Genomic DNA, 24,727 nt, shown 5'->3' with positions numbered 1-24,727 from the left:
AGCGGGTCGAGAGGGCGGGGGGCGGGGCGGGGCGGGCGCTGCGCGCAGGCGCCAGGGCACGGGGCCGGTGCGGGGTGGGTGGGGTGTGGCGCCGGTGCCGCCGCCGCCGCCGCCGCCGCGGGGAGGATGAACTGGCTGTTCCCCCTCACCAAGGGCGGCGGCTCCGCCGCGCCCCTGCCCGCCCGTACCACTCTCCAGCAGCAGAAGCAGCGGCAGATCGAGTCCCTGCGCGGCGCCCACGCCTCGTGAGTGGCCGCGGGTGGGGGGGATCGTTTATCCGTCCGTCCTGTACCGCCCGGGCCGGGCCCGGCCCGGCGCCCCCGCGGGAGCGCGTCCCGGAAAGGTGCCGCGTGTCCCTGCACGCACGCCCGGGGACGTGATTCCCCCACGCCCCCTCCCCGCGAGGCCCGGCCGCGTCACGCCCTCCCGCCCTTGGCCGTGGCAAACGGGCCGTCAGGGCGTTCCGGCGGCGGGCGAAGGGTCCCGGCGCGACGCCGGGGTCGGGTGCGGGTGGGCGGGCAGGGGGACGGCGGGGCGCAGCAGGCCCACGGTGGGGAGAAGCCGCTGTAGGGGAGGGAGGGGAGGCTGCAGTGGGAGACCGACAGGCGGGTCGGGGGGGCTGGGCGGACTGTCGGTGCGGCTCGGCCGGACAGTCAGTTGAATGATCTAATGGGCTTTAAAGTCTAGGGAGAGACGCAGCTTGCGTGTGTTGGGATAAAGCTCTCTGTAAAGTGGCTGCAGGAGCCCGGCTCTTCAAAAGTTAAGAGTAAAACACACCGTATAAAGGAGCTGTGCGTGGCGGAGGGCTTACCGGCGGTGGCACGGCAGCCCTGCGGGCTCCACAAACTGTTTTTCTGAGGTACGGTGCTGACTTGTTAATAACCGGCTGCTCCTTAGCAACTTGTTTTGTTCAGATGCTCACCAGAGGCGGGTGTTTTTTTCTTGGTCAGCAGCAAAACACCTCCCTTTATCCTGAGATATGCGGGCTTGTCAGTATGCTGATCAGTTTTGCCTAAATTTTAGTCAAATTATATAATATATATATAATTTAGCTAAAAATAGGTGTTCATCTTTCTAAAAGGAGATCCACGTTTTGTACGTTTCAAGTATGTTTTCTGTGAACACCTAGGCGTTCCTCCTTCTTAGGAGTCTGTTGAAGTAGTATGATGGAAGACTCCAAAAACGATCCAGGAAAAGAGAAAATAGTATTTTCTATTTCGTCAGACTGAGGCTAGGAGTGAAAGAGAAACTGATTGTATTTCCAAGTTTTGTAACTGCAGTTTGCTCACTACCCTAATCTTTTGGACTGTCACACAGGAAGCATAAGTATGACGGCATTGGTAAGTGTTGTTGCTTGCTTAAACTTAAATCTGTTCAGAGCCAATTTCGCAAATATTTTTGAAAGATGGCTCACTTCTCCAAGGAGCTGTCTCTGTGAGTACGCAGCAGCTTACCTCACAGGAAGTTTTTGTTGCACTGGCCTTACTTAGCCTTTTATTTCTACCCTTTTTTTTTTTTCTCTACAAGGGAGATGAGCTTATTCTAAGTCCTCAAAAAGGAAGATCGGTTTTTGTCGAGGTCGGCTTGCTGGACTGGTTTATTTACCTGTTTGTGCAGCCACGGGTTCACATGTATGCAGAGAAGGAATGGACCCTGCAGCCAGGAGTGGAGATGAGGGGTGGAGAGGTGGTAACTGCTCAGATGTAACTTTTCAGCAATGTAATCTGGCCTGCCTAATCTCTCTTGAGGATAGGTGTACATCCCCCCCAAAAAATAGGCAAGCAGAGGCGTAAGTTCTGGCAGAGCATACAGTTTTCATGAGGGATACTTGTTACTGAATAAATCTGAATAACTGTGCCTCAAATTCTGTGCTTCTAAAAAGATTTGCGGAGTTGGTGCAAATTTTCAAAAGTACAAAGGTTTTTTTTGTGCTCGCTTATGGACTCCTCAACAGCACAGATCTGTAGGACAGGAATATGCATCAAGCATCACAACAGTGTTTCCTAAGCAATGATTAAATAAATGCTATTCTAATGTTTGTTTTGTCTGATAAGTGTACTTTGTCATTAATTTTTGTGTATCCCAGCTGTTCATTACTGAAATGCTCAAAATAAAATTCTTGGCATGGTGTAGTTACTTAAGTTGGGTAAGCTTGGTTAGTCTTCGTAGCTAATAAAAGCCCAGGTATAGGTGATCTTAATTTCATTAGAGTAGCTAGTCTTCCTTTTCAGGATCCCTCACAGGTTAGGAGCTCAAAATAAAGTTTTTGTGTTCAAAAACCAGTTTTCTTATGTTTGCTATTGCCCAAACAAAGTTAAGAATGCACTATTTTTCCGGTGTACCCATTCCCACTTGGGGATGGGACAACTGAGTTTATCGGTTCAGGGTTTTCTTAAAGGAGGTTATAACAGTTTGGACAGCTTGATTTGATTCTGGATTTCTCGTTTCTCTTTCCCTGTTCTCCCTCCCCAGTTCCTGTAGGTTGTGCATGTGAGTGGAGCATAATTATATGCCCTTCTCAAAAGGATTTTGTAGCAGGCTATTAAAACGCGTGACAGATGATTACAGGGCAGGAATGTGTATGAGAGATTCCAGGGAGAATCCTTCAGTTAAGAGTGAGGAGGTGGTGATTTCAATGTGTTTTAGAGCCCTAAACTCTGATTTGAATCCTCCTGTGCTGGGGAAGCCTGATAGTTTTTTAAACAGCATATGATTTCACAGGGAAGGAGCAGATAGCAAATTGTCTGTGAGAGGAATAAGGTCCGGCTGCAGAAAGCAGGGTGCATAGCTAGGTTGGTGTCGTACTCCATTTATTCCAGAAGCTCTGTAAACTAGCGTGTTAAATTCTATGTGCAAATAATGCTTTGGAATGATACAAAATACTCCCAGCACTACACTTAACACACATGTGCAGGTAATGTGTTTTGGGTTTTTTTGAGGAAGTAAGTGAGCATACCTGGCCGTGGATGGAGGGGCATTTCTGAAGTTGGGTGCAAAGACGCTTCTGGGAATCCAGCTGCGGTTATTCCCAGTTTGAGCTGTGTTCCCTCCTTTTATCAGAGAGCCTTAGAGAGGTGAGGGAGAAGAAAAGGACAAGGGGACAAGGAGGAATGGACACAAGTTGCTCTTGGGGAGATTCCAATTGGACACCAGAGGAAAATTTTTCACAGTGAGGACAGTCACCCATTGGAATAATCTCCCCAGGGAAGTGGTTGACTCGGCCATGTTGGACACCTTTAAGAGTCGTCTGGACAGGGCGCTGGGCCATCTTATTTAGACTCTGCTCTTCCTAGAAAGGTTGGACTAGATGATCCCTGATGTCCCTTCCAACCTGTGATTCTGTGAAAGTTATTAACAAGTTGCAGGCAGGAAAAATAAGTGGAAGAGGAATCAGTCTCCTTCTTAAGTTTGTTTTGACTGAGGCATTATAAGTTGAAGCTGTTTTTCTGCCCTCCTTTCTCTCCCAGTCCCATCTTAAATATGTTGATGTTGTCTGGAAATTCTGCTGCTGAGCTAAGTCTTCTCCTCCTCCTCCTCCGCGTTCTTTGGGATGCCATCTTACAAAACAGTCTTGCTGTGCATGCAAGTTGTAGAGTGCTTTGAGTGTTGTAATCAACTTCATATTAATGCAGCTGATTTAAAGATTTTTCTCGGTAACTTACTAGTTACAGGAGGAGCAAATTTGGATTCAGTCTTACCAGATTTCATTAGACATGCTTCTTCACTCGATGCTTTCAGGGGGGGTCTGTGTCTTGAGTGCCACTGGATAACAGAGCTTTACATTCTTGCAAGTAGCTCTTCTCTAGATAATTCTTGAAAAAAATCTGTGCAAGTGCCTAGAACTTGGTTCACGTGGGAAAAGTGACTATTAAATAGTAAGCTAATCTATTAAGGAAGAAGGCCCAGTGTAATGTAATATTAAATATTAATCTGTAGGAAGTGTTGCAGAGCAATACTTACTAGTGACCAGGTATAACACCTTGGCAAAGTAGATGTTTTATGAGATAAAAATCAGTATATAAAAAAAAAAATCACTAATGTGATGTCTTAAGCCAGTAAGTGGAGAAAAATACATTGAGGTTCTTGTCAGATCCGTGGGTAGCATGATTTCTCTGCCTGTATTTCCATTGTTTCTCACCATGTATGAGGTTTAGAAGTTGAATCCCCTATTTTTTCCAGTAATCTTAATATTCAGTATAACATTCTGAAGCATATTAATGTATTCCAGCATTTTCAATTTTATTCTTACAAGGCTTTTCAAGACTAAACTAAGCACAAAAAGGTCTAAGGTCATGTCTTTTTTTAGACTTTAGGCTGTTATATTGACCATGAATTGGGTGCTAACAATTTATTCTTTGACAGCATTGCAGAAATTCAGAAAGATGTGGAGTATCGACTGCCATTCACTGTAAACAACCTGACAATTAATATTAACATGTAAGTACATGCACATTTTGCAAAATAAAAACGTTCTCAAAAAAGGTAGTATTGGAACAGAAATGGCTCCCATCTCATAACTAATTTCAGGAACTATAACCTGGATTTGCATTAGTAGTTGTAGTGATATGAGTGAAAGTAGTTCTGTACCAGATGCAGATGCTCAGCTGAAAGCAAACCTGTGTTTTGCTGTGCTGAGCTCCTAAGATACCCGCGTGTTTTTAGTTGAAGATGAGTAGGAGAAAACGCTTGAGAGTTTCTGATGACTTTGAATCCCCTACGAATTAAAATAAACTTAATTAGTAATTAACTAATCTACTGTAACTTCTAGTACTAACTCTTACCCCACTGAAGCTTCTGGATCGTAACTTCAGTGATTGGTTGTAACATTTCCTATGAATTTACTTTGGGGGGTGCGTTTGCTCTGGCAAATATTGATGGTATTCTAGCCACAAGTTTTTTATTACTTTAGCCTGACAACTTGCCTGATATTCCTGCAGATCATGCTGCATTGTCTTTGTAGTAATAACATTTATATTAGAAAATATTCTTATTATGCTACAGCTTTTTCTTTGTCCGTGGACATAATTGCTTCATTGTTACACTACAATTTTGTCTAGTAAATGCTCTCTTCAGTTCTGTGGAAGTCTAGCATTATCATCTGTCTGACTTCTAGTTTTGTAACTGAGTAATCCTCTTGTGTGCCTCGCTCTGTATTTCTCCATAACTCTTCTCACAGAAAAGTAAGTTTATGTAATTAATAGTACTTTTTCTTTGCATGAGAAGCCTTCTTATGCAAACTTGATTGTGGGATGTAGCTGTAGTAATAATTATTCTTGTATTTGCAGCTTGCTTCCACCACAGTTTCCTCAGGAAAAACCAGTCATCAGTGTTTTCCCACCTGTGAGACATCATTTAATGGACAAGCAGGGAGTATATGTGACTGGTCCATTAATAAGTAATGTACGTATAATTTGTAACTTCACATATCTCTACTGTTAATAGCAATTTTAATACATGTCAAATTATTGCTAATACTTCCGGTAAAAAAGACTGGTACCGATCCTAATCCCTCTCATACTATATTTTGAGGGGTCTGAAAATGAAAATTCAGTAGTGTTCAGTATGCTACTATTTATTCTTTTATTGCTACCGTTACTGTGTTCAGTATTCCGTGTATCTAAAACTATTTTAAGTTATGAAGGCTGAGAAAGTTCCTATCATTTTTCTTGTTAGTACCAATAGTACAGTTCTTGTTTCTCTACAGCTGTTCCAAATAAGGGAGAAGGGTGTGTTAAGACTGTTGTGTAACATAGTTCTTTCTACCCTAATCCTTTTAGAAAGATGTAAAGGTTTTAGCTGTAATATGCAGGATTTTATTATGTTGCGGGTTTTTTGCTTTTTCTCTGCCAACAAGGATGTGGTAGGTTTTCTGCGGGGTGGGGTGGGGTTGAGTTATGACTTTTTCAGAATGCAATGAATTATGCTTTTTCTCAAACCTAAATCTTGGTATTTTTTTTTTAATTTAATTTTTTTTCCCCAAATGTAACGTGGGAACTAAGGTGGGGTTTTTTTTTGGTTGTTCATCAGAAATGTTATACTTGATTGATTCTCCATTGATAATGCAATATAGAGAAGACTTGTAATTTCTGTTCAGTTCTGGGTGGCTTTATCACTTTATTTGGAGCTTGTGTAAACACGGTTTACATAAGCTGATATGTCTCTGAAATAGTTTACCGCATGACTGTGTGGGTATAATAAATAGTCAAGTTCAGCATATTTTGGAACTGTTGGATTCCAGGAAAAAATATTCTTCTGCATCTTGCTGCTTTAAATTTTTTGAGGTTTTGTTTTGTTTTTACCAGTTTACAATGCATTCAGATCTTGGAAAAATTATTCAAAGTTTACTGGATGAGTTTTGGAAGAATCCTCCAGTTCTGGCTCCTAGCTCAACATCATTTCCATAGTAAGTATCTGTAAACATGATGAACGGCACTATGTGTATTAATGTACATTTTTTTTTAAAGAGATGAAACCAAGTATAGGGGGGCAGGAACAAGAATGTATAGTGTATGCATTGTGAGACACAGATTCTCTGCCCTTGCACAATTTCAAGTGCATGCTTGATGGCGTGATTGTTTTGAGAAGAAAGGCTAGATTTCATTGGAGTTACTGTATCAACGTGCTGATATAATTTACGCTTTCGTGAAAATGAATAAATGTTTATATTATCAGATGAAATCTTGGATTTGCTATAGATCATGATCTGAGCAGTTGTGTTTCTTCACATTCTGTTCATAATCTCTGCATAACTCTGCAACAGAAATTGTGCAGTTTAAATAATTGTATTAAATAGGCAAAAGTGATCTGAGACATTATGGCTTTATCAGTACAACTGTGAATTTAAAAAAAAAATCACATTATTTAGAAGTAATCGTGTGTGTTGCCCAAGCTGTGAATTACTATACTGTAAATAAGAACTCATGTATGACACAGATATATTTCTCAGGACTTTTACATGGAAACAATTTAAATTTATGCTCTTATAAATTTTTGACAATTAGTTTTCTTACATTTAAGAGTGTGAGTGTATATTTGGCTGCTCTACAGGAATATAGTTGAATGGAGTTGTGTATTATGTTGCAGTATAAGACATAAAGTAGACTTAAGTACATTGGAAGTAAATGGGAACAGAAAATGCTAAGTTTATGGTCTTTTAAAAATTCAGTCTCATGTCTTGTATGTGGTCTAGTAATTACAACTCCAATTATAAGAAATGTGCTGTAAGCAGTTGGTTGCTCATGGTCATGTTTTTTTCCCTTGTTTTTAGCCTTTTCAACAAACCAGCTGGAATGCCTCCTTATGCTCCTCAGGGGTTTCCATTTCTTCCTCCATACCCACCTCAAGAAACAAATAGAACAATGGCGGCCGTGCCCGTTGCTGAATCAGTTTCTTCAAGCTACACTACAGACAAGCCTGCTGCTCCCTCTTACAGCTTGATTGCTGATCTGCCACTGCCTGTTCCAACTGCAGAAGCAGTGCTTCAGGTCTGTGCACCGGGTTTTGCTGCTTAAGCTATCAGACACTGGGTATAAGTTCCCTCAAGGGCACACAGGGTATTGCCACAAAACTCAAGGGAACAGTCTGAGTGACCGCACTTCATTGTTTTGCTGGTGTTAGGAAAATGAAACTGTTGTTCTGGCTTTGATGAAAAGTTTTTTAGAACAAACTTGAAGTCAGAGCAACAAGTTTGTCTTTCTGAGTCAGTGAAACTAGTGTTATGCTAAATATCTTTGAATATACTTTTTTTTTTTTGGAGCTGCACTCCCCAGTACTGCAGCTGTGACTGTTTCTCCAGCCATAGAAAATGAGATCCTTTTCTCTATGTAGGATTTTGTGCCCGGAACCTATCAGGTGGGAACAGTGTGCAGTCTCAAGGCTTAATGTGTAGAGTATTTCTTTCTCAGTCTCATGCTTCAGAAAGCTTCTCTTCCTACATCTTGTATGTGTGTACTCACAAACTCCCTCTCACTGATGCACTCTGGAAGGATTTTTTTTCATGTCCTCCAAACACTTCATATCTAAATGTTTAGTCTTTTATCAGATCTTGTCTTTAGAAACAAAAGCTTTCTTCATTTTGGAAGACACTTTTCTGCTTTTGTAGAATTTAAAATTTCTACCTTCTGTGAAGACTGACTTTTTTTGTCTAACAGCTTTTTTCCCCAAGGGACTATAGCTTTAAAAGCCACATGCAAGAGATGAAAATGTCAATCTCTTTCTTTGTTCTCACTTCCCTGAGTTGTATTTCTCCTCTGTGTTTCCTGGGTCATCCACCTGTTGTCAAATGGACAACATAGCAAGACAGAATTATTTTCCTCCAAAATTGACTCATATTTTATGACATGCCACCCCAAACATCTCTAAGTATTTTGTTGCTGTGGTTGAATTGAGCCATCTTCTTTTCAGAGACTAGTGCCACTGCTTCTTACTGCTTTTCTTGTTGCTGGCAAATATTCATCTCTGGTTTTGGACTAATCAAGTTAAATATCAAGATTGCTCTTTAAAACTGCTTTTCAAAAATCTACCAAGCATTTCTAAACTTTCAATTAGGTTCGCCAGAATGGATTTACTTACAAGATGCCTGACGTTCCTGATACGTTTCCAGAACTCTCAGAACTAAGGTAAATTTTGAGAAGGTAGCAAAACTTTCCATAGTCATTAAAAGGCAATTACTGCTGGTCTGTATCTGATTTTTGTCAGAAGTCTGTATATATCACTGAAAGTTTTTTTTGTAGAAATTTTAAATTGGAGAACTACCACTTACCAAAATTGTAGATTCAGAAAGTAAGCTAGCCTTGTATTCAGATGTGCTGTTTGTTTAGGTTTTTCTCCGCAGGAACAATACTTTGGGATTCAGCACCAGGAAGAAGAGCATTTATTTTCACTTTTCCTACCTATCAGTGTTCTGCTGTTTTCTTGAACCTCACCAGGGGCTTGATTTCTACTAATACAACAGTGTAACTTTTGAAGGAGGAAAGGGGACAGGAAAATGGACTTGAGACCAGTTCACAAATGGACTACTTTGTGAGCAGCTCAGCATGTGCAGGGGGTGGCTTAGATAAATCAGGTGGTAAATGCGCCAGCTGTCCCAGTGCAAATCACTTCCATATCTAAATACTTCATACACAGATTACACAAATATTTCCATCAAAAGCATATCTTCTAACAATTCAAAAAAATTTTATTAGTTATTGTTTCCAGCAATTTGCTCAGATCTAATGAGACAGCCTCCTTGATCAGTTATCTGGGATTGAATAGATTACAAATTAGCTATTAGTTCTGAAAGGGTCTTAGGAAATTGGTTTTCTTCGGATCTCACAACTTTAAGGTAGTGTCATAGTTTAGTGATTGAAAACTCTGTCCTTTCAAAACGAAAAAGACCCTTGGCAAGAAGGATTTTGGGGGTGTTTTTGTTTCCCTTGACACCTTCTTAAGAGCCTGCTTAATTTAGCTAAATCAGCTGTAAGTTCTAGTGGCACCCTTATTATGTAGCAGAAAGTTAGGGGGGTTGGGGGGGAAGTGTAATTTGTTTGTTTAAACAAAACATTCTAATCAAATTTGGTCCTTCCAAGAAGAACGGATTAAAATTCCATTATTCTTCTGGTGGTAGTTGAGTTAAATCACAAATGGTATTGCAGCTGTTCTGAGTAGCTCTATTGGGTGTAGGTGATTAAAAATCACTACAGGAAATAAGGCTTGAAATAAGAGAGACTTCTTAACACACTGCTTTTTAAGCTGGCTGCTGCCGATAGTAGAGCTCACAATCCAGGAGAAAGGGGAAACATAAGTTGTGGTTAAGTGTCATGTATCGGTAAAGTCCCAATAAATGCCTCAGACTTTTGACTTTGGCAGAAATTAGTAACTCTACATGTAATATTTACTGTTAGCTTTAAATATCCTTTCTTTCTGTTTCAATATAGTATATCGCAGCTGACCAATATGAATGAGCAAGAGGAAGTGTTACTGGAACAGTTTGTGACTCTACCACAACTGAAGCAAGTCATTACTGATAGAGATGAGTTAGTGAAAAGCATTGAAGAGCTGGCAAGTAAGATGTCAAAACATTAGCATCAGTGGCTATGGTCTGTGAACTGAATCCTTTAAAAAAAGTAGTAATAGTGCCTTTATTTTACAGAAAAAAACTTGTTGCTGGAGCCTAGTCTCGAGGCAAAAAGACAGACAGTGTTGGATAAAGTAAGTGAACATAAAATTTTTTTCAGAAATATTAGTTGTAACATTCTGTTTTTTTCAGGGCGAAAACATTCTTTTTCTTCTTCCTTCCAGTATGAGCAGCTCACACAGATGAAAGCAGCCTTTGAAAAAAAGATGCAAAGACAGCATGAACTTAGTGAGGTATAATCTCTATATCATGTTATCCTTTAAGAATACTTCAGTAAAACTGAAGTTTTGATTTGTATCTTTATCCATAAAGAATATTCTGGTTAAACTCCGATTTTCATTTGAAACAGATTCATGTCAAGTATGAAACAAAATGGGATGAAGTACCAAATAATTTGAAAGCAAAACAGTGTTACAATTGCACTGATGGTTTGGTTTTTTTTTTGTTGGGTGGGGGTTTTTTAATGCTACAATAGAACCAAAGTTGGAACGAGGGAGTGTGAGGACCATTTAGAGCTGTTCTTAAGTACAATCCTGGGTCAAACCTGTTCTAAGAATAGAATGATTTTTAAATAAGGCTTGTTTAATTAATGGTACCCCTTCAACATAATGAGCTTGTAAAACTGTACTAGATGAAAATGATTAAAACCATTGCTTCAGAAATTTAAATTCTGTGATTCACTGGGTATGCTTACTTTGGGCAACCTATTATATCTGCTGTCAATCTTTGCATATTATAAAGTGCAAATAGGGTAAAGTCATTACTTCAGAAAGCAATTTGGGGAAGGAAGAGAATTTCTTAGTATATTTACCAGGATATGTATTAAAAGATGTAGCTTCTCATAAAACAATTTCTACACTGAAATCTTCAGCATTTGCAAGACACGTCACCTGAGAATACAACAGTCCATCAAAATAACTTGCATAGTACCTGAATTTCAAAATGCTCAAAAAGTAACAAAATACAAAATAGCAAGTAGAAAGTTAGGTGACAGCAAACTGAATGATTTCATTGGTGTTCTAAATGAATTAAATGTTTCCTCACTTGAAAGTCAGGGTAGCCTGACTCCTAAGGCCTCCATTCTGTGTGATGTAAGTTGGCTTTAAAGTGGGGCAGAGGGAGTTGGCATTGAGAAACTCTCTATTTCCGTAAGAGACCACTTAAGAACAGGACATAATACGCCAGTGTTGTATTACCTTTTCTAAGTTAGATTTGCTGATTCAATTTAATGGTGGTTAGGAGGCTGAGAGTTGGGGAGTTGCAGCTGGATTGTTGTACTGTTTTTCCACATGTGCTGTATCTCCATAGATTGATGTTCACTGTGCATTACCTGGTATCTACTGCTATCTCTCCTTCAAAGTTCCAGAAGTCTTTTTACTTGTACTGTGGGTGAATTTTAGTGATCTTTTATTAGAGCAAACTCTCCTTATTTTGTAGAAGATCAATTTAATAGGAAATTTCTGAATATATTGCAGTTTTACAGTACGTAAGTAAAATATTTTTCATCGGATAGATGAAGGGTAGTCCAAGCATCTAAAATCTATACATTTCTTAAGTTTGCAGTTCTGGCTCTCTAGAGACTCCTACTGAACACATGAATCATGTTCTGGCTAACTGTCTAAACGTATTAGAGGAAAAATGGTGCAGTTACATGCAGTAAGAAGAAATAAGGTTTGAGGTTTGTAAGAACAGAAGAACCAGTATATTTGTTTAGATTAGCAGCCTGTCTACTTCTTGAGTACGTGCTTTTTCTTCACCTGTCTTCCTCTCCACAGTCATTTCAAGGGTTTTTAAAAGCTGAACAGTAAGATCTGGTGAGGCCACACCTCGAGTACTGTGTGCAGTTTTGGGCCCCTCACTACAAGAAGGACATCGAGGTGCTGGAGCATGTCCAGAGAAGGGCAGTGAAGTTGGTGAAGGGTCTAGAGAACAAGTCTTACGAGGAGCCGTTGAGGGAGCTGGGGTTGTTTAGTCTGGAGAAGGGGAGACCTTATTGCTCTCTACAAACTACCTAAAAGGAGGTTGTAGCAAGGCGGGGGTCGATCTCCCTAGTAAGAAGCAATAGGACGAGAGGAAATGGCCTCAAACTGCGCCAGGGGAAGTTTAGGTTGGATATTAGGAAAAACTTCTTCACCAAAAGGGTTGTCAGGCATTGGAACAGGCTGCCCAGGGAGGTGGTGGAGTCTCCATCCCTGGAGGGTATTTAAAAGAAAGGTAGACATGGTGCTTGAGGATACGGTTTAGTGGTGGACTTGGCAGTGACAGGTTAGCAGTTGGACTCGATGATCTTAAGGGTCTTTTCCAACCTTAACGATTCTATGATCTTTTTTACCTTTTTATACTTCTCAGGTTCGCTACTGACTTTGAGTTTCAAAAGCAGACCCTATTTATTGAAGACACTTGCAATGCTAGTTCTACTCAGAAGCTATGCACTCAAGAACCTGTCAGGTTTCCAAGTTGGGTGCTTTCTACAGTGTAGCATAAAAGTTGAAAAGCTTTATATGTTTGTGAGAATGATTGTGAATCAAGACCTAAACTAGCAACACTCTTCTCACATTGAATCCTTTCTAATTTAACAAGTTATGCTGTTACTTGGAGATGAAGCTTCATCTGGTCACTGAGGCTTTTATGTAATAATAATGCTCTATTCACATATCCCATATTTATATAGTTGTTTATCTTTCTTCTTGGAAATGTAGGTTTTGATGGACAGTTTAATATTACATAGGAGTTTTTATTTTCTTAGAGTTGCAGTCCAAGTGCTCTGCAAGCCAGACTTAAAGTAGCTGCTCATGAAGCTGAAGAAGAATCTGACATTATTGCAGAAGACTTCTTGGAAGGCAAAACAGAAATAGATGACTTTCTTAGTAGTTTCATGGAAAAGAGAACGGTATGTAATATGCAAGTCATTCTAATCTGAGAGATAAACACCACATAGTGAATAAATGTAAGACGTGGAGTTTGAGCAGTCCTGTGATACAGAACAGTGCTTTAGGAAGGTCCAGCAAAAGAAAAATATATCCCTAAGAAGTGGCTTCAGTCTATTTAGAACATAATCTGCATTCTGAAGGCATATACTTTAAAGGCAGGAGTGCAAAGGTCTCCTGCATGAGACGCTAGTCCTGTGTTGTTGCAGATGCTTTTGTGCCACTATCTATATAGGATATAGGGAAAATAGCCACATGGAGAGTTCTAAATTTGGCAAGTCAACATAGAATGACATGTTATATTAAGCAACCTTAATTTATTCAACTTCTTACACTAATTATTCAGTTGCTGGCTATTGCCAAATAAGTAACGGAGGTTCAAAAAACCACCGTTCTTGCTCATGCTGCGACAAGAGCAACTTACCAGGTAGTGTACCTTTCTTTTAAGATGCCTAATAAATGTGTTTCATAAGATGGGAAACAATTCTCTTGTAAGTAGTTGTGGATGGAATAATGTTACCAATCTAGACAGTTGTTCAGCCTGAAGCTCGGAAGGGAGGTGGTTCACAGGGTTTTCCTGTTTTTAAAGAGCCTGCAAAGTAGCTAAATCATTGAAGAGAAACTGTAGTATGCATTATAAAAAATTCCTTTCAGAATTCACTCTTCCTATGTCTTGTTTTGTAGCTTTGCCACTGTAGACGAGCCAAAGAAGAAAAACTTCAACAGGCAATAGCAATGCACAGCCAATTTCATGCTCCGCTATAGGTAAACTGCTTTTTTAATACTTGTGGTGAACGTTTTTTGGTGGTTTCGTTTTGGTTTTTTTTTCTTTCTTGGTGTTTTTTTTTTAACAATTTCCCTCACTGTCACACACTTAGAAATTGTTACCTGCAAATGGATTTGTTGCAATCCTGAGTGTTCTACCAATGCTTTCTGTGGAAATCAAGTATGCGCTGCACCTGTTGTTAGTTGTATTTAAAACATAACTTCTGGAGAAGTTAAAAATATCTAATTATGGAAATTTGTCTTTACAGACTTCCTGCAAACTACACCTGCCAAGAGAGCGAGAGAAAAACCCAATAAAGCACACTTTTTAATAACTATTATTTGCAAATAAGCATTTCATCTTATGTGGTTGTATTTATAGAAGAGATTGTATACAGAGTTGGGATGGGTTTTGTACAAATTAGAATGTCTCTTTATATTCTCATTGTACTCAAGAATCCTTCTATTGCAATCTTTGCACTAATTTCTTGTATTTATTGTTGATAGTTCTTATTATATTTAAGTTCCTGCTGCTATATGCCATTCTTCAGAGATTAAATATCTAAACATGTAATTTTGACTAGCTTTTTACATTTTTATAAAAACATAATTCATATCTTTTTGTATTTTGAACTTTAAACATAGATTTGGCTTGATCTGTGAAGAGTTTGAGATAAATGGGGATAGGGCTTTGGAAACAGAAGTGCATCATTTGAGATTGTCAGTGGATTCATAAGCTGTCTTTTCTTGAAGCCAAAATCTTTAAGAACAAGTTTTTTACTTTTAAGTAATAATACAAAACTGAGTATAGCCTGTATGGTGTTTTGGATAAGTAGATTTGGATTAAGCAAAGGATATGTTGGGAAAAATTTTATTGGAATCGAAATAACGTAAATGATTTCTGCATAGATGTGGTACGTTGCTCAGTAGCACCAATGCACTTGATTTCAGGACTGGCTTGGTACCTACCACTGTAATTAAACACAATTTTAATCTAACAATTTCATTTTCATATTTGTTTTTACTTAAAGGAAAAATAATCAGGTCACCTCCCGGTTTCTGTTTTATGCAATATGAATACATTCCTCATGTGAGAAGCTCAAAAGCACTTTACAACAACTAGTTCTGAAGTTCTTTGTGAAGTAGCCGTTATTTTTTCCTAATTTTAAGGAGCAAAGAGACTGATTTGGCTGGAGTTGCGTAGTGTATTATGTTAAGGTCAGTGATAGAATTTGGAAGCGAGACTTAATTCTGCCCTTTAATCACTAAATCTTGCCTCTGGTGAGCTGATCTTTTTTAGGATGGGGGTATATATCTGGTTAAATGGATGGGACCACATGCAGTATTCTATAGGGGAAAAATACAACCCCTAAATACATGCATTTATGTTCTCTCTTGCTCTTGCAAAAAGACACATTCTTCTTCTTAATCTTACCAGTCTACTAGGTTTTCATGGAGAAAGTCAAGTTCCAGAAGAACAGATGGAATTGTACAGTTCTTAGAGATAAATAAGATAAAGCACTGATTAAGTAATCTACCAGGAATCCTGCTTCTTTCTTGTCAGGAGGCAGTCTGGAGATAAACCTCTTAGCCAAGACACTGCCTCTGCGTTACCTAGATAGGGTCACAGGACATCACAGATTCAAGTCTCAGACTAAAGCACCTCAGTCCAAGTGAGTTCTCTTCTGTATCACTAATCTTCAGTCAGTCCTAAACTCAATGCTTTTTGAGCAAAATGCAATAAGGTATTTCTCCTGAGTTGGAGAAAAGTAAGTAAATTTGGAGTTAAGAAAATCACGTAAGTGCAAGAAGTCTGTTCCACAGGCTAGTGAATCTTCAAATGGGGCTTTAGTCTCAGCCCTGTCATACTTTACAGTTCTGTGGTTGTCTGTCTCAACTCCTGCCTTTCAGGGTGAGTAAACTATTCACTGGTATTTGGGATTTTTCTTTGTAAAGCTGGTCCAGATTCTGAGATTACATATACCAAGCAAATAGAACTATGGTCCAAATCAAAGATGATAGTTAGGTGCCTGAAAAAATAAACAGGTTGTAAGTGCCATGGTTAAGCAATAATTTTAGAGTATTTTCTTGCAAAAAAAAAAAATTTCTACTGACAGTGCATAATACTGCTTCTGTATTGATATAGCACTTCTGCTAATGTGCTAACTAAAGCCCTAATGAAAAATGAGATCGCACAGTTTTCCCAGTGGTTCTGAACTTGGGTGTCTAAGTAGTGGGATTTCTGCAGCCCTGGAGGAGAGTTAGATTTAAGTCATCAGTGTTACCTTCTTGGCAAACTCAGTCTATTTTTGTGCTGAGTGTACAGGTTGGTTTGGATCTTTCTCTGAGTATCTAGTTAACGAGCTTAAAGCCTAGACATACAATCCTGTACAGGGCTGCTTTTTTTTGTTGTTTCTTCCTTGTAAGCTGAGAAAGGAACAACTGACCAAACACCCAGTGTTCTTCCCAAGCTGGGCTAGTATCTTCTTTCTTTGTTTTTGTAACGGCATGGAATGACAGACTTCTGCCCTCATCTGCCTCCTCCTGTCGAATGTTAGGTAGTGAATTATGGTGCTGTACTGTGACTGAACTCTCTAGCCGGGTCACCTTCAGGGGGTTTGCTTCCCAAGCTAGTATAAGTTCTCAACACTTCAGCTTTTCCCCTTAAGTTATTTTTTGTGAGCAAATTTACAAATTCAGGACTTCTCCATGGAATCCTTCTGATGATAATGGAGGAGAATCTAGAAGGAAACATCACTGCTCAATGCAAGTTCTTAGTACAGTGTTTCTTGTTCAGTTTAAGGTCTTTTCTCCCTTTTTAGTCTCTCTCACATTTTTGTTCCTATTCTTAGGATTTGTTTCCCCTATTTATTAGCCCCTTCTGCAGTTGCAAATCCATACTCTAGAAAAGAAGCACAGAAGACACTGTATTCAACTGTACTGGGTTAGCTACAGGTAGCTGGCCAGCCTGTTTCTGGCCCTTAAAGGACAAGCCAACCTGCAGCTGGTTTGGGTTTTTTTCTTTTCTTTTAGTCCTACACTGGTTGTGTCAATGCAAACATTTTACTTATAGGTAATCTTCATACTTTCAGCAGAAGACTTAGTAGAACACTGGTAACTCTGTCCAAGTTAGGTTCTTTGGCTTGTAGCACGCTGGTAGTTCACTGTTAAGCACACCCCTTTCCTTATTTTGCTGAAATGTGGCATGTAGGTGTAAATCCAGCTTTAAAAAATTACCTGTGAAGAGTAAGAGAATGGCAGATACTGTTAGATGCATACGCTAAAATCTTTTGAAATGTGTCAAGTGAGCTCTTAAGCAATCTGGAATAATAGGCTACACAGAGTGACTTGTTTCTGGAGATCCTTGTGCTGTGTCATGCTCATGGTGAGAAGTGGAGAAGTGAAATGAATGAGCAAGATGCAAGAGTAAGGAGGTGGCTTGACTCTGGTGTTGCAGTAGTTTGGGAGTGTGTGAGGGTGCATTCCGTATTGAAACAGCTAATTGAGTCTGGGTTTTGCCTGATTTTAACATCTGATCTTACTGCTAAATGTTTTCTATAGCTGAATTTTGGCCTTTTGGTTCTCCCTGAGTCAAGTGACTATTTAAATACAGTACTGAATTCTCCATATAGCAACTGTAACTCATGTTATGGCAGACCAGAGAAATTATTTTAAAATGTAAATTTGAAATTAAGTAGGTTTCATTTTAGGGTGATCTTGTATACAGCTGGTATTAATGGTACATTCTGCTGGGGCTTAAAGTTTTTCTGTATTTCACGGTGCATTTGACATGCTAATCTTTTTGAAAGACAGGATTGTCAGATACATACAGCTGTGCTAGCCACCACTACAAGCAAGGGACTCTAAGTTAGTTCTAAGCAGTATCTAATGATTACTATAGTTCTGTTGTTTGCTCTGTACGTGTTCCCGCAGCTTTGCCACTTCAGACCTTGACCAAATGTGGACGTTACAAATCTTTTAGTCTTGTTTCAGTCCAAGTTCTTACTACCCTCTTCAAACACTAGAATAAATCTTTCTAAAAGAGCAGTTCAAGAGACCTTCAGGTAAAACTGAATTAAAACTCTGGCAACAAAGTGAAGTCAGTTATCACAGCCTTATTCTGTACATTATTCTGAACAGTAAATGCTGTACTGTGTTAAACTTACAAATAAAGGTTTTGGGATTTTTTTAATATATCTTGTAATTGTCTAACTTACAGCGAGAGTTGGGCATTGGAGGAATGTTGGGTGGATACAGAATTGTGTTGGAAGCATGCAGTAAGCGCCTCAAGGACAAACTTTTAATCTCTGTGTGATCTGAACTGTTATGTTTAACCCTTTCAACAGCAGTAATTCCTGGAGCCACCTTCACTAAAATGGGCTTTGAAAACCCATATTGCATCTCTGGCTACTGCTTTTGTAAATGCCTTTTTTTGGTCAGATACCTGTAGAGATCAAATTTATATGTAGTAATAAGCTACAGCGAAAGCTTGTATATCAATAATAAGGAATATCTTAACATAAAGCACTGTGTTCTTTAGTCTTTGGAAACAGAATAAATTAATCTCAACAACCTTGGCAACCAGCAGACTTAAAAATGAGTCCTTGCTTGAATTCAGTCACAGTGACTCTGGTGGACCTATAAGGTTTCATTAGCTTCTTTCCAGCGTGATTTATATTGAAAGACCACTAAATCTTATTTTAAGATTTGACATGATTTAATTTGCTGGTTCCAGGTGCTTTACTGTCAATTTAAATAATGTAAGTAAAGTTGAATGCTTATTTTACCTTTCCTTCTCATCGCCCTACTCTCTGGCAATGTTTCTGGCCTCCCTAAATTCGGGATTTGCTGTACTCTTGGCCCGAGATCTTTGGCAGATTTTTGACTAGTCTTATTGCTGTGATAAGTTGACCTACTCCACTGCTTGTTCCTCCCTTCCCAAATGAATTGTCAGTCACTTACCTGTCCTTGGAGGGTTTTTCAGTCACTCTGGTGTTTGCCTGTCTCTGCACTACAGAGCGTGAGGGTGATGAGACAACCTAAAAGCTACACTCAACCAACAGCCTACGTGCAGAAGCAGCCTGGTGCCTCAACTATGATGTTTGTGATAACGTTGAGGGCTCTCTGCAGATCAGGGCAGCGTCCGCATAAAAGCATCAAGTTAGCTGATCAACAGTGACAGAATGCTTACCTTCATTGCAAAGGCTACCTCCTTGGTGCTGGGTTTTACCTGTTATTAGCTTGTGTCATCAGACATCTGCCATGCTGTGTAAACCAGTGCTCTGGCTTGCCCCGTCTTCAGAGAATGTAGTTCCCTGACTTACTGCCAATTTTACAAAGAGCTTTCCTTCCCTGGCTCTATCCTTTTACTTTTCTTTTTATGTCCTTACTTTTAATGATATCCTTCAGTCTGAGTTGTGCCCTACAACTTTTTAATTTTATTTGTCAGCTTTTCAGAAGCCATCACCAGTTTACCACCTTTGTCTGTGTCTTGTATAGAGCCACCAATAAAAGCAGCTAGTGAATATGTTTTCTTTCTGTTCTTTAGCTGGTGATCTTTTGTAGATAAAAACAGCTGTTTGATCCCATTACCTTCAGTGTCCTTTAGATGCACACTTTTCATACTAAAGAATGCCCTGAACCTAGTAAGGCTAAAACTACACCACAGAAATCTATAATGCTCTTCTAATCCTTTCTTTCCAGCAGTTCAGTTACATTCCTGTGTGCCCTATGTCAAATTACAGTAAGCTATGCCAAACTTGCAAGGATTTGCAGCAGAGGGGAGATCCCCACAAGGCTACAAGAAATCATTGTAGTTCATAGTGTGGCTTTCTCATCCTTTTTGTGTCATGTTCCCGGAATAAAAAAAAATAAGTAAGGGGTATAACATGCTCCTGTATAATTAGCTCAATTGGCAAGAGCCTCAGTTTTCTTAGCTTAGTTGTAGGTTCCTCCACAGCTTAAACTTACTGGATTCAAGTATCGAAGTAGGGAAGATAGAAAAATCCCTTGTTTCATTTGCTGGTGTGAAATAATGTAACACTAAATGACCTAAGTGTTTATTTGAAAGTGTTTCTCAGCAGGCTAATAATGCCACAAATACATACATTGCAATGAAAACAGTAGTAGCTAATGCAAAATTCCAAGGACTGAAAGACACATCACAGAGGGCTGCTCAATAAAGGCTTAATATAAAATGTTAATAGGTTACCGTTTTAGTTGTAAAGCTAGTTACAAGGGGTTGCATAAGCGACGTGAAGATGGTGCTTTGAATTTGCATATATTGCTGTTCTGCATTTATTTCTAGGCATGTCTAACAGGGCACAATACCATCATATGCAATTTTACATTTTAAAGATGTGCAACGATATTGCCCATTTTCAAACTCAGGCAGAATATCTGTGTTTTGTTTTCATTGCTGACTTTGCAGCATGTTTCTTTAGTTTGAGAAAACCCATTCAAAATCTCCTTTAATACCATAAATTTTACAGGCTATGTTCAAAATAAGAAATATTTTTTAAAAGTACAATTAAAATCAGGGCTTTAATTCATTAAAAATTCATAAAGATTAAAAAACAGAAGGCCAGATTCTCAAGAGAGTATAAATTATAGCTGTATTTATTTCATTTGAGCTACAGTGATTTATCAAATTGAGGATCTGGCCTTTCCAGTGTAACATTAAGATAAATCTTGCTGTTAGGAATGGAATTATTTTTTCAAAGACAGCAGCTGGCTTAAGAGGATATTAATAATACTGAAGTTTACCTACTCATTTTTAATAACATAAGTTCATAGAACAGAATGAAAAGCCACTCTGTAAAAGCAGACTGAATAACAAAATCTAAAGTTTCTAAATCAAGGTATATTTATATAATTTAAATCTGCCTCTAAATCTGTATTTGAAGGAGTAGTAAGAAATGCAATCAAAGTAAACTTCCATTACTACTGCTTTGCTTTACTAGAGTTCAATACCACTTTGTCTCCAAGCAGGTAAGAGCAGTCGTATGAATTATATTGTTAACTGCTTGGTTTAATTTTAAAAAAATCAAAACCAAAACCAAAAACTACCAAAACTTGGAAGAATTTCATCCTGATATGGAAGCTTTTTTAGTGAGTTTCAGAACATCCCAAATCTTAAATATTTTTTCAATGATTTATTTCCAAACCTATGATTATGAAAACTATTACTCCTACTCTTAAAACCTGAAAATTCTTAAACCAAATCAGATTAAACTTCCTGTTGTGGTGAATCAGTCTTTTTCTTAAATTAGCATTGCCATGCTCTGTTCAGGTTGGCAAATACTAAAATGGAATTTTTGTCTGAGGATAAAAAGAAAACAACTTGATTTTGGTTGGTTTATTTTGAGCAATAAAATTTGGAAGAAATATTCTTTATAACAGTTCCTTTATGGGTGTAACCTTTCTTTAATTCTGAATTTGGAGCGATGCTTTCATAAGTGATTTTGGATTCCCTATTCTCTCTACTGTACAGGTACCTCACTCCCACTCAAATAAACCATTTTCAAGTAGGAATCAAAATACGCTGGAGAATTTCCGGCTTTATTACCTTTAAAATTTTACGTTTATATCTTATGTAGGTGGTTTGGAAACAAGGGTAAGTTATAAACAATCAAACAAAACAGAGAGAGGCTACAATGTACTGCCTAACATACCTGTCATTATAAAGGGATGCTTTACCTCAAAGGCTGTGTAAGTATTGTTGTATTCCTTGAAATTTTGCTCACAGAAACCTCTGAATTTTCAACACTCGTTGAGAACTGACTACAACAGGGATGCATTCACATGCAGCAGGAGCAGCTGCTTACTAAAGGATATTTTTGCAGGAATAAAGCTCCATTTGTCCCCTAAGCAAGTGCATCCATTTATTAGTTTTATTTTGTCATAAAGAATTCTGGTAGGCAAATATGCAAAATAATTGTTGGAATTCAAAATTCAACACCTCCCGGGGCGGGGTGGGGGGGAGTGAAGAATATACACAATATATCTGAAGGCAAATCTACAAAAATAAGTCTTGACTGATTCACCAGTAATGCTAACACTAATGAATCTTCAACCTTGTCCCTACGTGTAAGAGAGTACTTTGGAATTTCACATCTTTGGAGAAGAACTATTATTTTGTACAATAAATAATTATGGAAATGTACAAAGTAAGAAATAATTATGTACAGCATTGATAAAACAAATACCACATCGGCGTAACTAAATATAACAGTAGCTATTACCTTTCTTTAGCATTATGTCTTAAAACTAATAACGGCTTGTTCTGCTTAGAACTTTACTTACACAATTGCACAGTTCCCTTTCTTTGGATTATTTCTTTAGGCCACAGACCACTCCCATTCTTCGTCTGACGAAAAGATGTCATTCCAGACTGTGAAAGACTCAACTTCATCTGGATCCTTGCTGTTTTGAAGGTATTTCAGACCGCCAGAAATACAGCCTCATCCGAATCCTTGCCGCTGTCTTCACTAGGCAAGCAGCCACCCCCACTTGGGGACCTACAGCTTAAGTCCTCCACACCAGACTCCTGGTCACTGTTAGCTGAGAGGTCGGGATCAGAGCTTTTCAGGTTGTCCTGTGTCAAAATCAGGGCTGAATCTTCTTCATCCCCTTGTGAAGGGCTCCGGGATGGGAATGATTTCAGATCACTGCTATACTCCTGGGGAGTGTTAGCTAAGCTGTTGTTGGAAGTAGAAAGCCCTAACTGCTTGCTTCGGTCTTGTTGCTTACTCTTGACTTTATTATCGTTTAATTGTGATTTCTGAAGGTTCGCCAATCTCTGAAATAAAGGAAACAGTATATATTACATGGACACATTTAGGGCCCAGTGATGCTCTTATGTGTCTTTGCCCTTTAAAAAAAAACCAAACCTAAACTAAATTCAGAGCCCAACCCAACTGACACCTTTTAAAACTGCCTACTTGCATTTACAGAATATGAGAAGTGCACAGTTTATCACAAACCAATGCTGAATTACAGCATCCTTCTGAATTACAGAGATAAATTTTCTTTCAGGAGTAGTGCTTGTGCACTAACACAGGTGAAATTTTATCCCAAAAGAGACAAAGCTGTGTCTTAAATGCAAAACATTCATAGTCATTTATGTGAGAACAAAGATGATGGCTGAACATCCTCATGCCGGAAAAGGATGTAGTATGTAGGGGGCTGTGCAGTTTATGGAGTTGGGTTCCATTTACCATCAGTTAAGTCTGGTACATCGAGATCAAGTGTTTATTACCTCTCCTAAGACCTCCAGCTCTTCTTCCAGCTGCTGAGTTTCTTCCTTCACTGCCATCAGATAATCAGTAACTGACTGTCGAGGATGGAGCCCCTTTTCAAAGCGGTTGTACATACCACTCCAGAACCTGGAATTGACGGGAAGGTCAGCAATTTTTTCATTTGGTGAGGTGGCCTCAAAAGACTTAAATACACACTTTTTTTTTTCAGACACATGTTGTCCTAAATGATCCATCCATGGATTAAGCATCATTAGAGTGCATACACATAAGTTCATTGAACATTTGGTAAGATTTGTGGTTCGTTTGCATTGGGTCTGTCCTGAAGGTGCAACTCTATGGGCGTACACAGGTTGAACCAATTCTAATACTCAACAGAAATGAGGGTGAATGTACCTTTGACTTAGACCACATGGCTGAGGGTCATTCACTGAACACAAACTACTTCTGTATTAGTTTCTTGTTCTACACTATGGGCTACAGAGCAATGGTACCTATAAAACAGCCGAGGTTAAAGACAGTGTTTCATAATCCTAGTTCTCAAATGTTGTTTAACTTCCCATGAAGTCAACTTTGAGGTTCTGTATGCTTGTTTTTGGCTGGGGCTGGGGCAAGAGGTGCAGATATTTAACAGGTTTTTTCCCCTGTAAAGAAAAGTTAAAAATCAGGATGGTGTCCTGTTCTCTTAATATCTAAACTGACATTTTGAACTGGCCTATGAACTGGCCTACATGCATGAAGCATATACATTGTCAAGTTCTCTTCCTGTTCTGTGGAATTATTTGACAAACCTTTAGTTAAACAGCTGAGTTGATTTTTCATTTTCAGGAGGAAAGGACTCAAACTGTAAGTCTCATTCTAGCACTCCTGTCTTCTTGGCAATACATGGCCGCAGCCAGACTCCGAGTATGTAACTAGTTCACCAGACAGGTTAAATAACCAAGAGACCTGCCCTCGGCTGCAGCTGTCCAGCCAAGTAGCTGACAGATATTTTTGGAGCACATGCATGCTCCTTGGTGGTTTATTATTCCTACCCCAACAGTATACTGTTTAGGTCACATTCCCCTGAAGTTTATCATCTGATAGCTCATGCTTGGAAATCTTCACACACACAAGTAATGCCATTAAAATCAACAGGATTACTCATCCAGTGGAGGATCTGCAGTATTGGTACTTCTTTTATAAATCCCAGTATTCTAAAGGATATGATTAATGACTATTTTTAAATAGTTTTAAAGTGGACGTGACCTGGAATAGTAAATGTGCAAGATTTCAGTTTCTGTCATTTAGGATATTTATTGACTTTTTAACAGGTGCTTTTACTTGCAACTGGAAAAAAACTGATTAGTTTTACTTAAATCACAGTTTTCATTAATTTCTCCTTAAGTTCTCCTTAAGTTAAGATTAATGGCACAAGTAATTACTCAAGTCAGAATGTCAATAGTAACGTTTCTAAAATTACTATATTTTGTTACGTCTTGAAAAAAACTTATCAAGTAAAACTTACTGTGTATACTTTGAGGTGTAAGAACGACATGGAGAAAGGCTGCTTTTTGTGTTAGTAAACAATAGTTTTAGCAATGAAACTGTATGATTTCTTGAAATGTCCCTTTTTATTTTTGACACCAATTGATCCAAATAAACATCACAAAATCTTGGAA

The 24,727-nt window shown here is 38.8% G+C and overlaps 2 protein-coding genes across 12 annotated transcripts in view; one reads left to right on the top strand and one right to left on the bottom strand.

Moving 5' to 3' along the window:
- Positions 1 to 36: 36 nt before the first annotated feature.
- Positions 37 to 24,727, top strand: VPS37A (VPS37A subunit of ESCRT-I). 5 transcript variants are annotated; one of them, XR_012660365.1, is made up of 13 exons: positions 41 to 245; positions 4,363 to 4,437; positions 5,286 to 5,400; positions 6,303 to 6,403; positions 7,268 to 7,484; positions 8,548 to 8,618; positions 9,918 to 10,045; positions 10,133 to 10,191; positions 10,282 to 10,350; positions 12,864 to 13,007; positions 13,729 to 13,809; positions 13,923 to 13,990; positions 14,079 to 14,150. XR_012660365.1 is itself a non-coding variant. In XM_075091395.1 (12 exons), exons 1-11 carry the CDS (start codon positions 127 to 129, stop codon positions 13,807 to 13,809), a joined length of 1,179 nt encoding a protein of 392 aa, XP_074947496.1. In that variant the 5' UTR covers positions 37 to 126; the 3' UTR covers positions 14,079 to 18,005. The 5 variants fall into 5 exon arrangements, 4 of the variants coding, with proteins under 4 accessions (XP_074947496.1, XP_074947492.1, XP_074947494.1 ...); XM_075091395.1 differs by lacking the exon at positions 13,923 to 13,990 and having other exon boundaries at positions 37 to 245; positions 14,079 to 18,005; XM_075091391.1 differs by lacking the exons at positions 13,923 to 13,990; positions 14,079 to 14,150 and adding an exon at positions 22,153 to 24,727.
- The window catches only part of MTMR7 (myotubularin related protein 7), a 50,679-nt gene continuing 45,798 nt past the window's right edge, over positions 19,847 to 24,727 (bottom strand). For 6 of the 7 annotated variants that reach the window (XM_075091387.1, XM_075091383.1, XM_075091388.1 and 3 more), the window contains 2 exons: positions 23,069 to 23,195; positions 19,847 to 22,609 (listed from right to left, as the gene is read on the bottom strand). In XM_075091387.1, coding sequence (XP_074947488.1) covers positions 22,250 to 22,609; positions 23,069 to 23,195 — 487 coding nt within the window. In that variant the 3' untranslated portion in view covers positions 19,847 to 22,249. Of the gene's footprint in view, positions 22,610 to 23,068; positions 23,196 to 23,556; positions 23,711 to 24,727 lie in introns of those variants that run through there. The other variant, XM_075091390.1, reaches the window with a different exon arrangement.

This window comes from Phalacrocorax aristotelis, chromosome 4 (assembly GCF_949628215.1).
Source record: "Phalacrocorax aristotelis chromosome 4, bGulAri2.1, whole genome shotgun sequence".
In the NCBI taxonomy this organism is placed as follows: Eukaryota; Metazoa; Chordata; class Aves; order Suliformes; family Phalacrocoracidae; genus Phalacrocorax; species Phalacrocorax aristotelis.
This window is presented reverse-complemented; position numbering and strand designations above follow the sequence as displayed.

Bases quoted from the DNA above. Each gene is read 5' to 3' on its own strand.
- VPS37A (XM_075091391.1), top strand. From the start codon at position 127: ATGAACTGGCTGTTCCCCCTCACCAAGGGCGGCGGCTCCGCCGCGCCC. The intron at 10,351-12,863 runs GTATAATCTCTA...TTATTTTCTTAG, and splicing joins GACAGCATGAACTTAGTGAG to AGTTGCAGTCCAAGTGCTCT. The intron at 13,008-13,728 runs GTATGTAATATG...CTTGTTTTGTAG, and splicing joins GTTTCATGGAAAAGAGAACG to CTTTGCCACTGTAGACGAGC.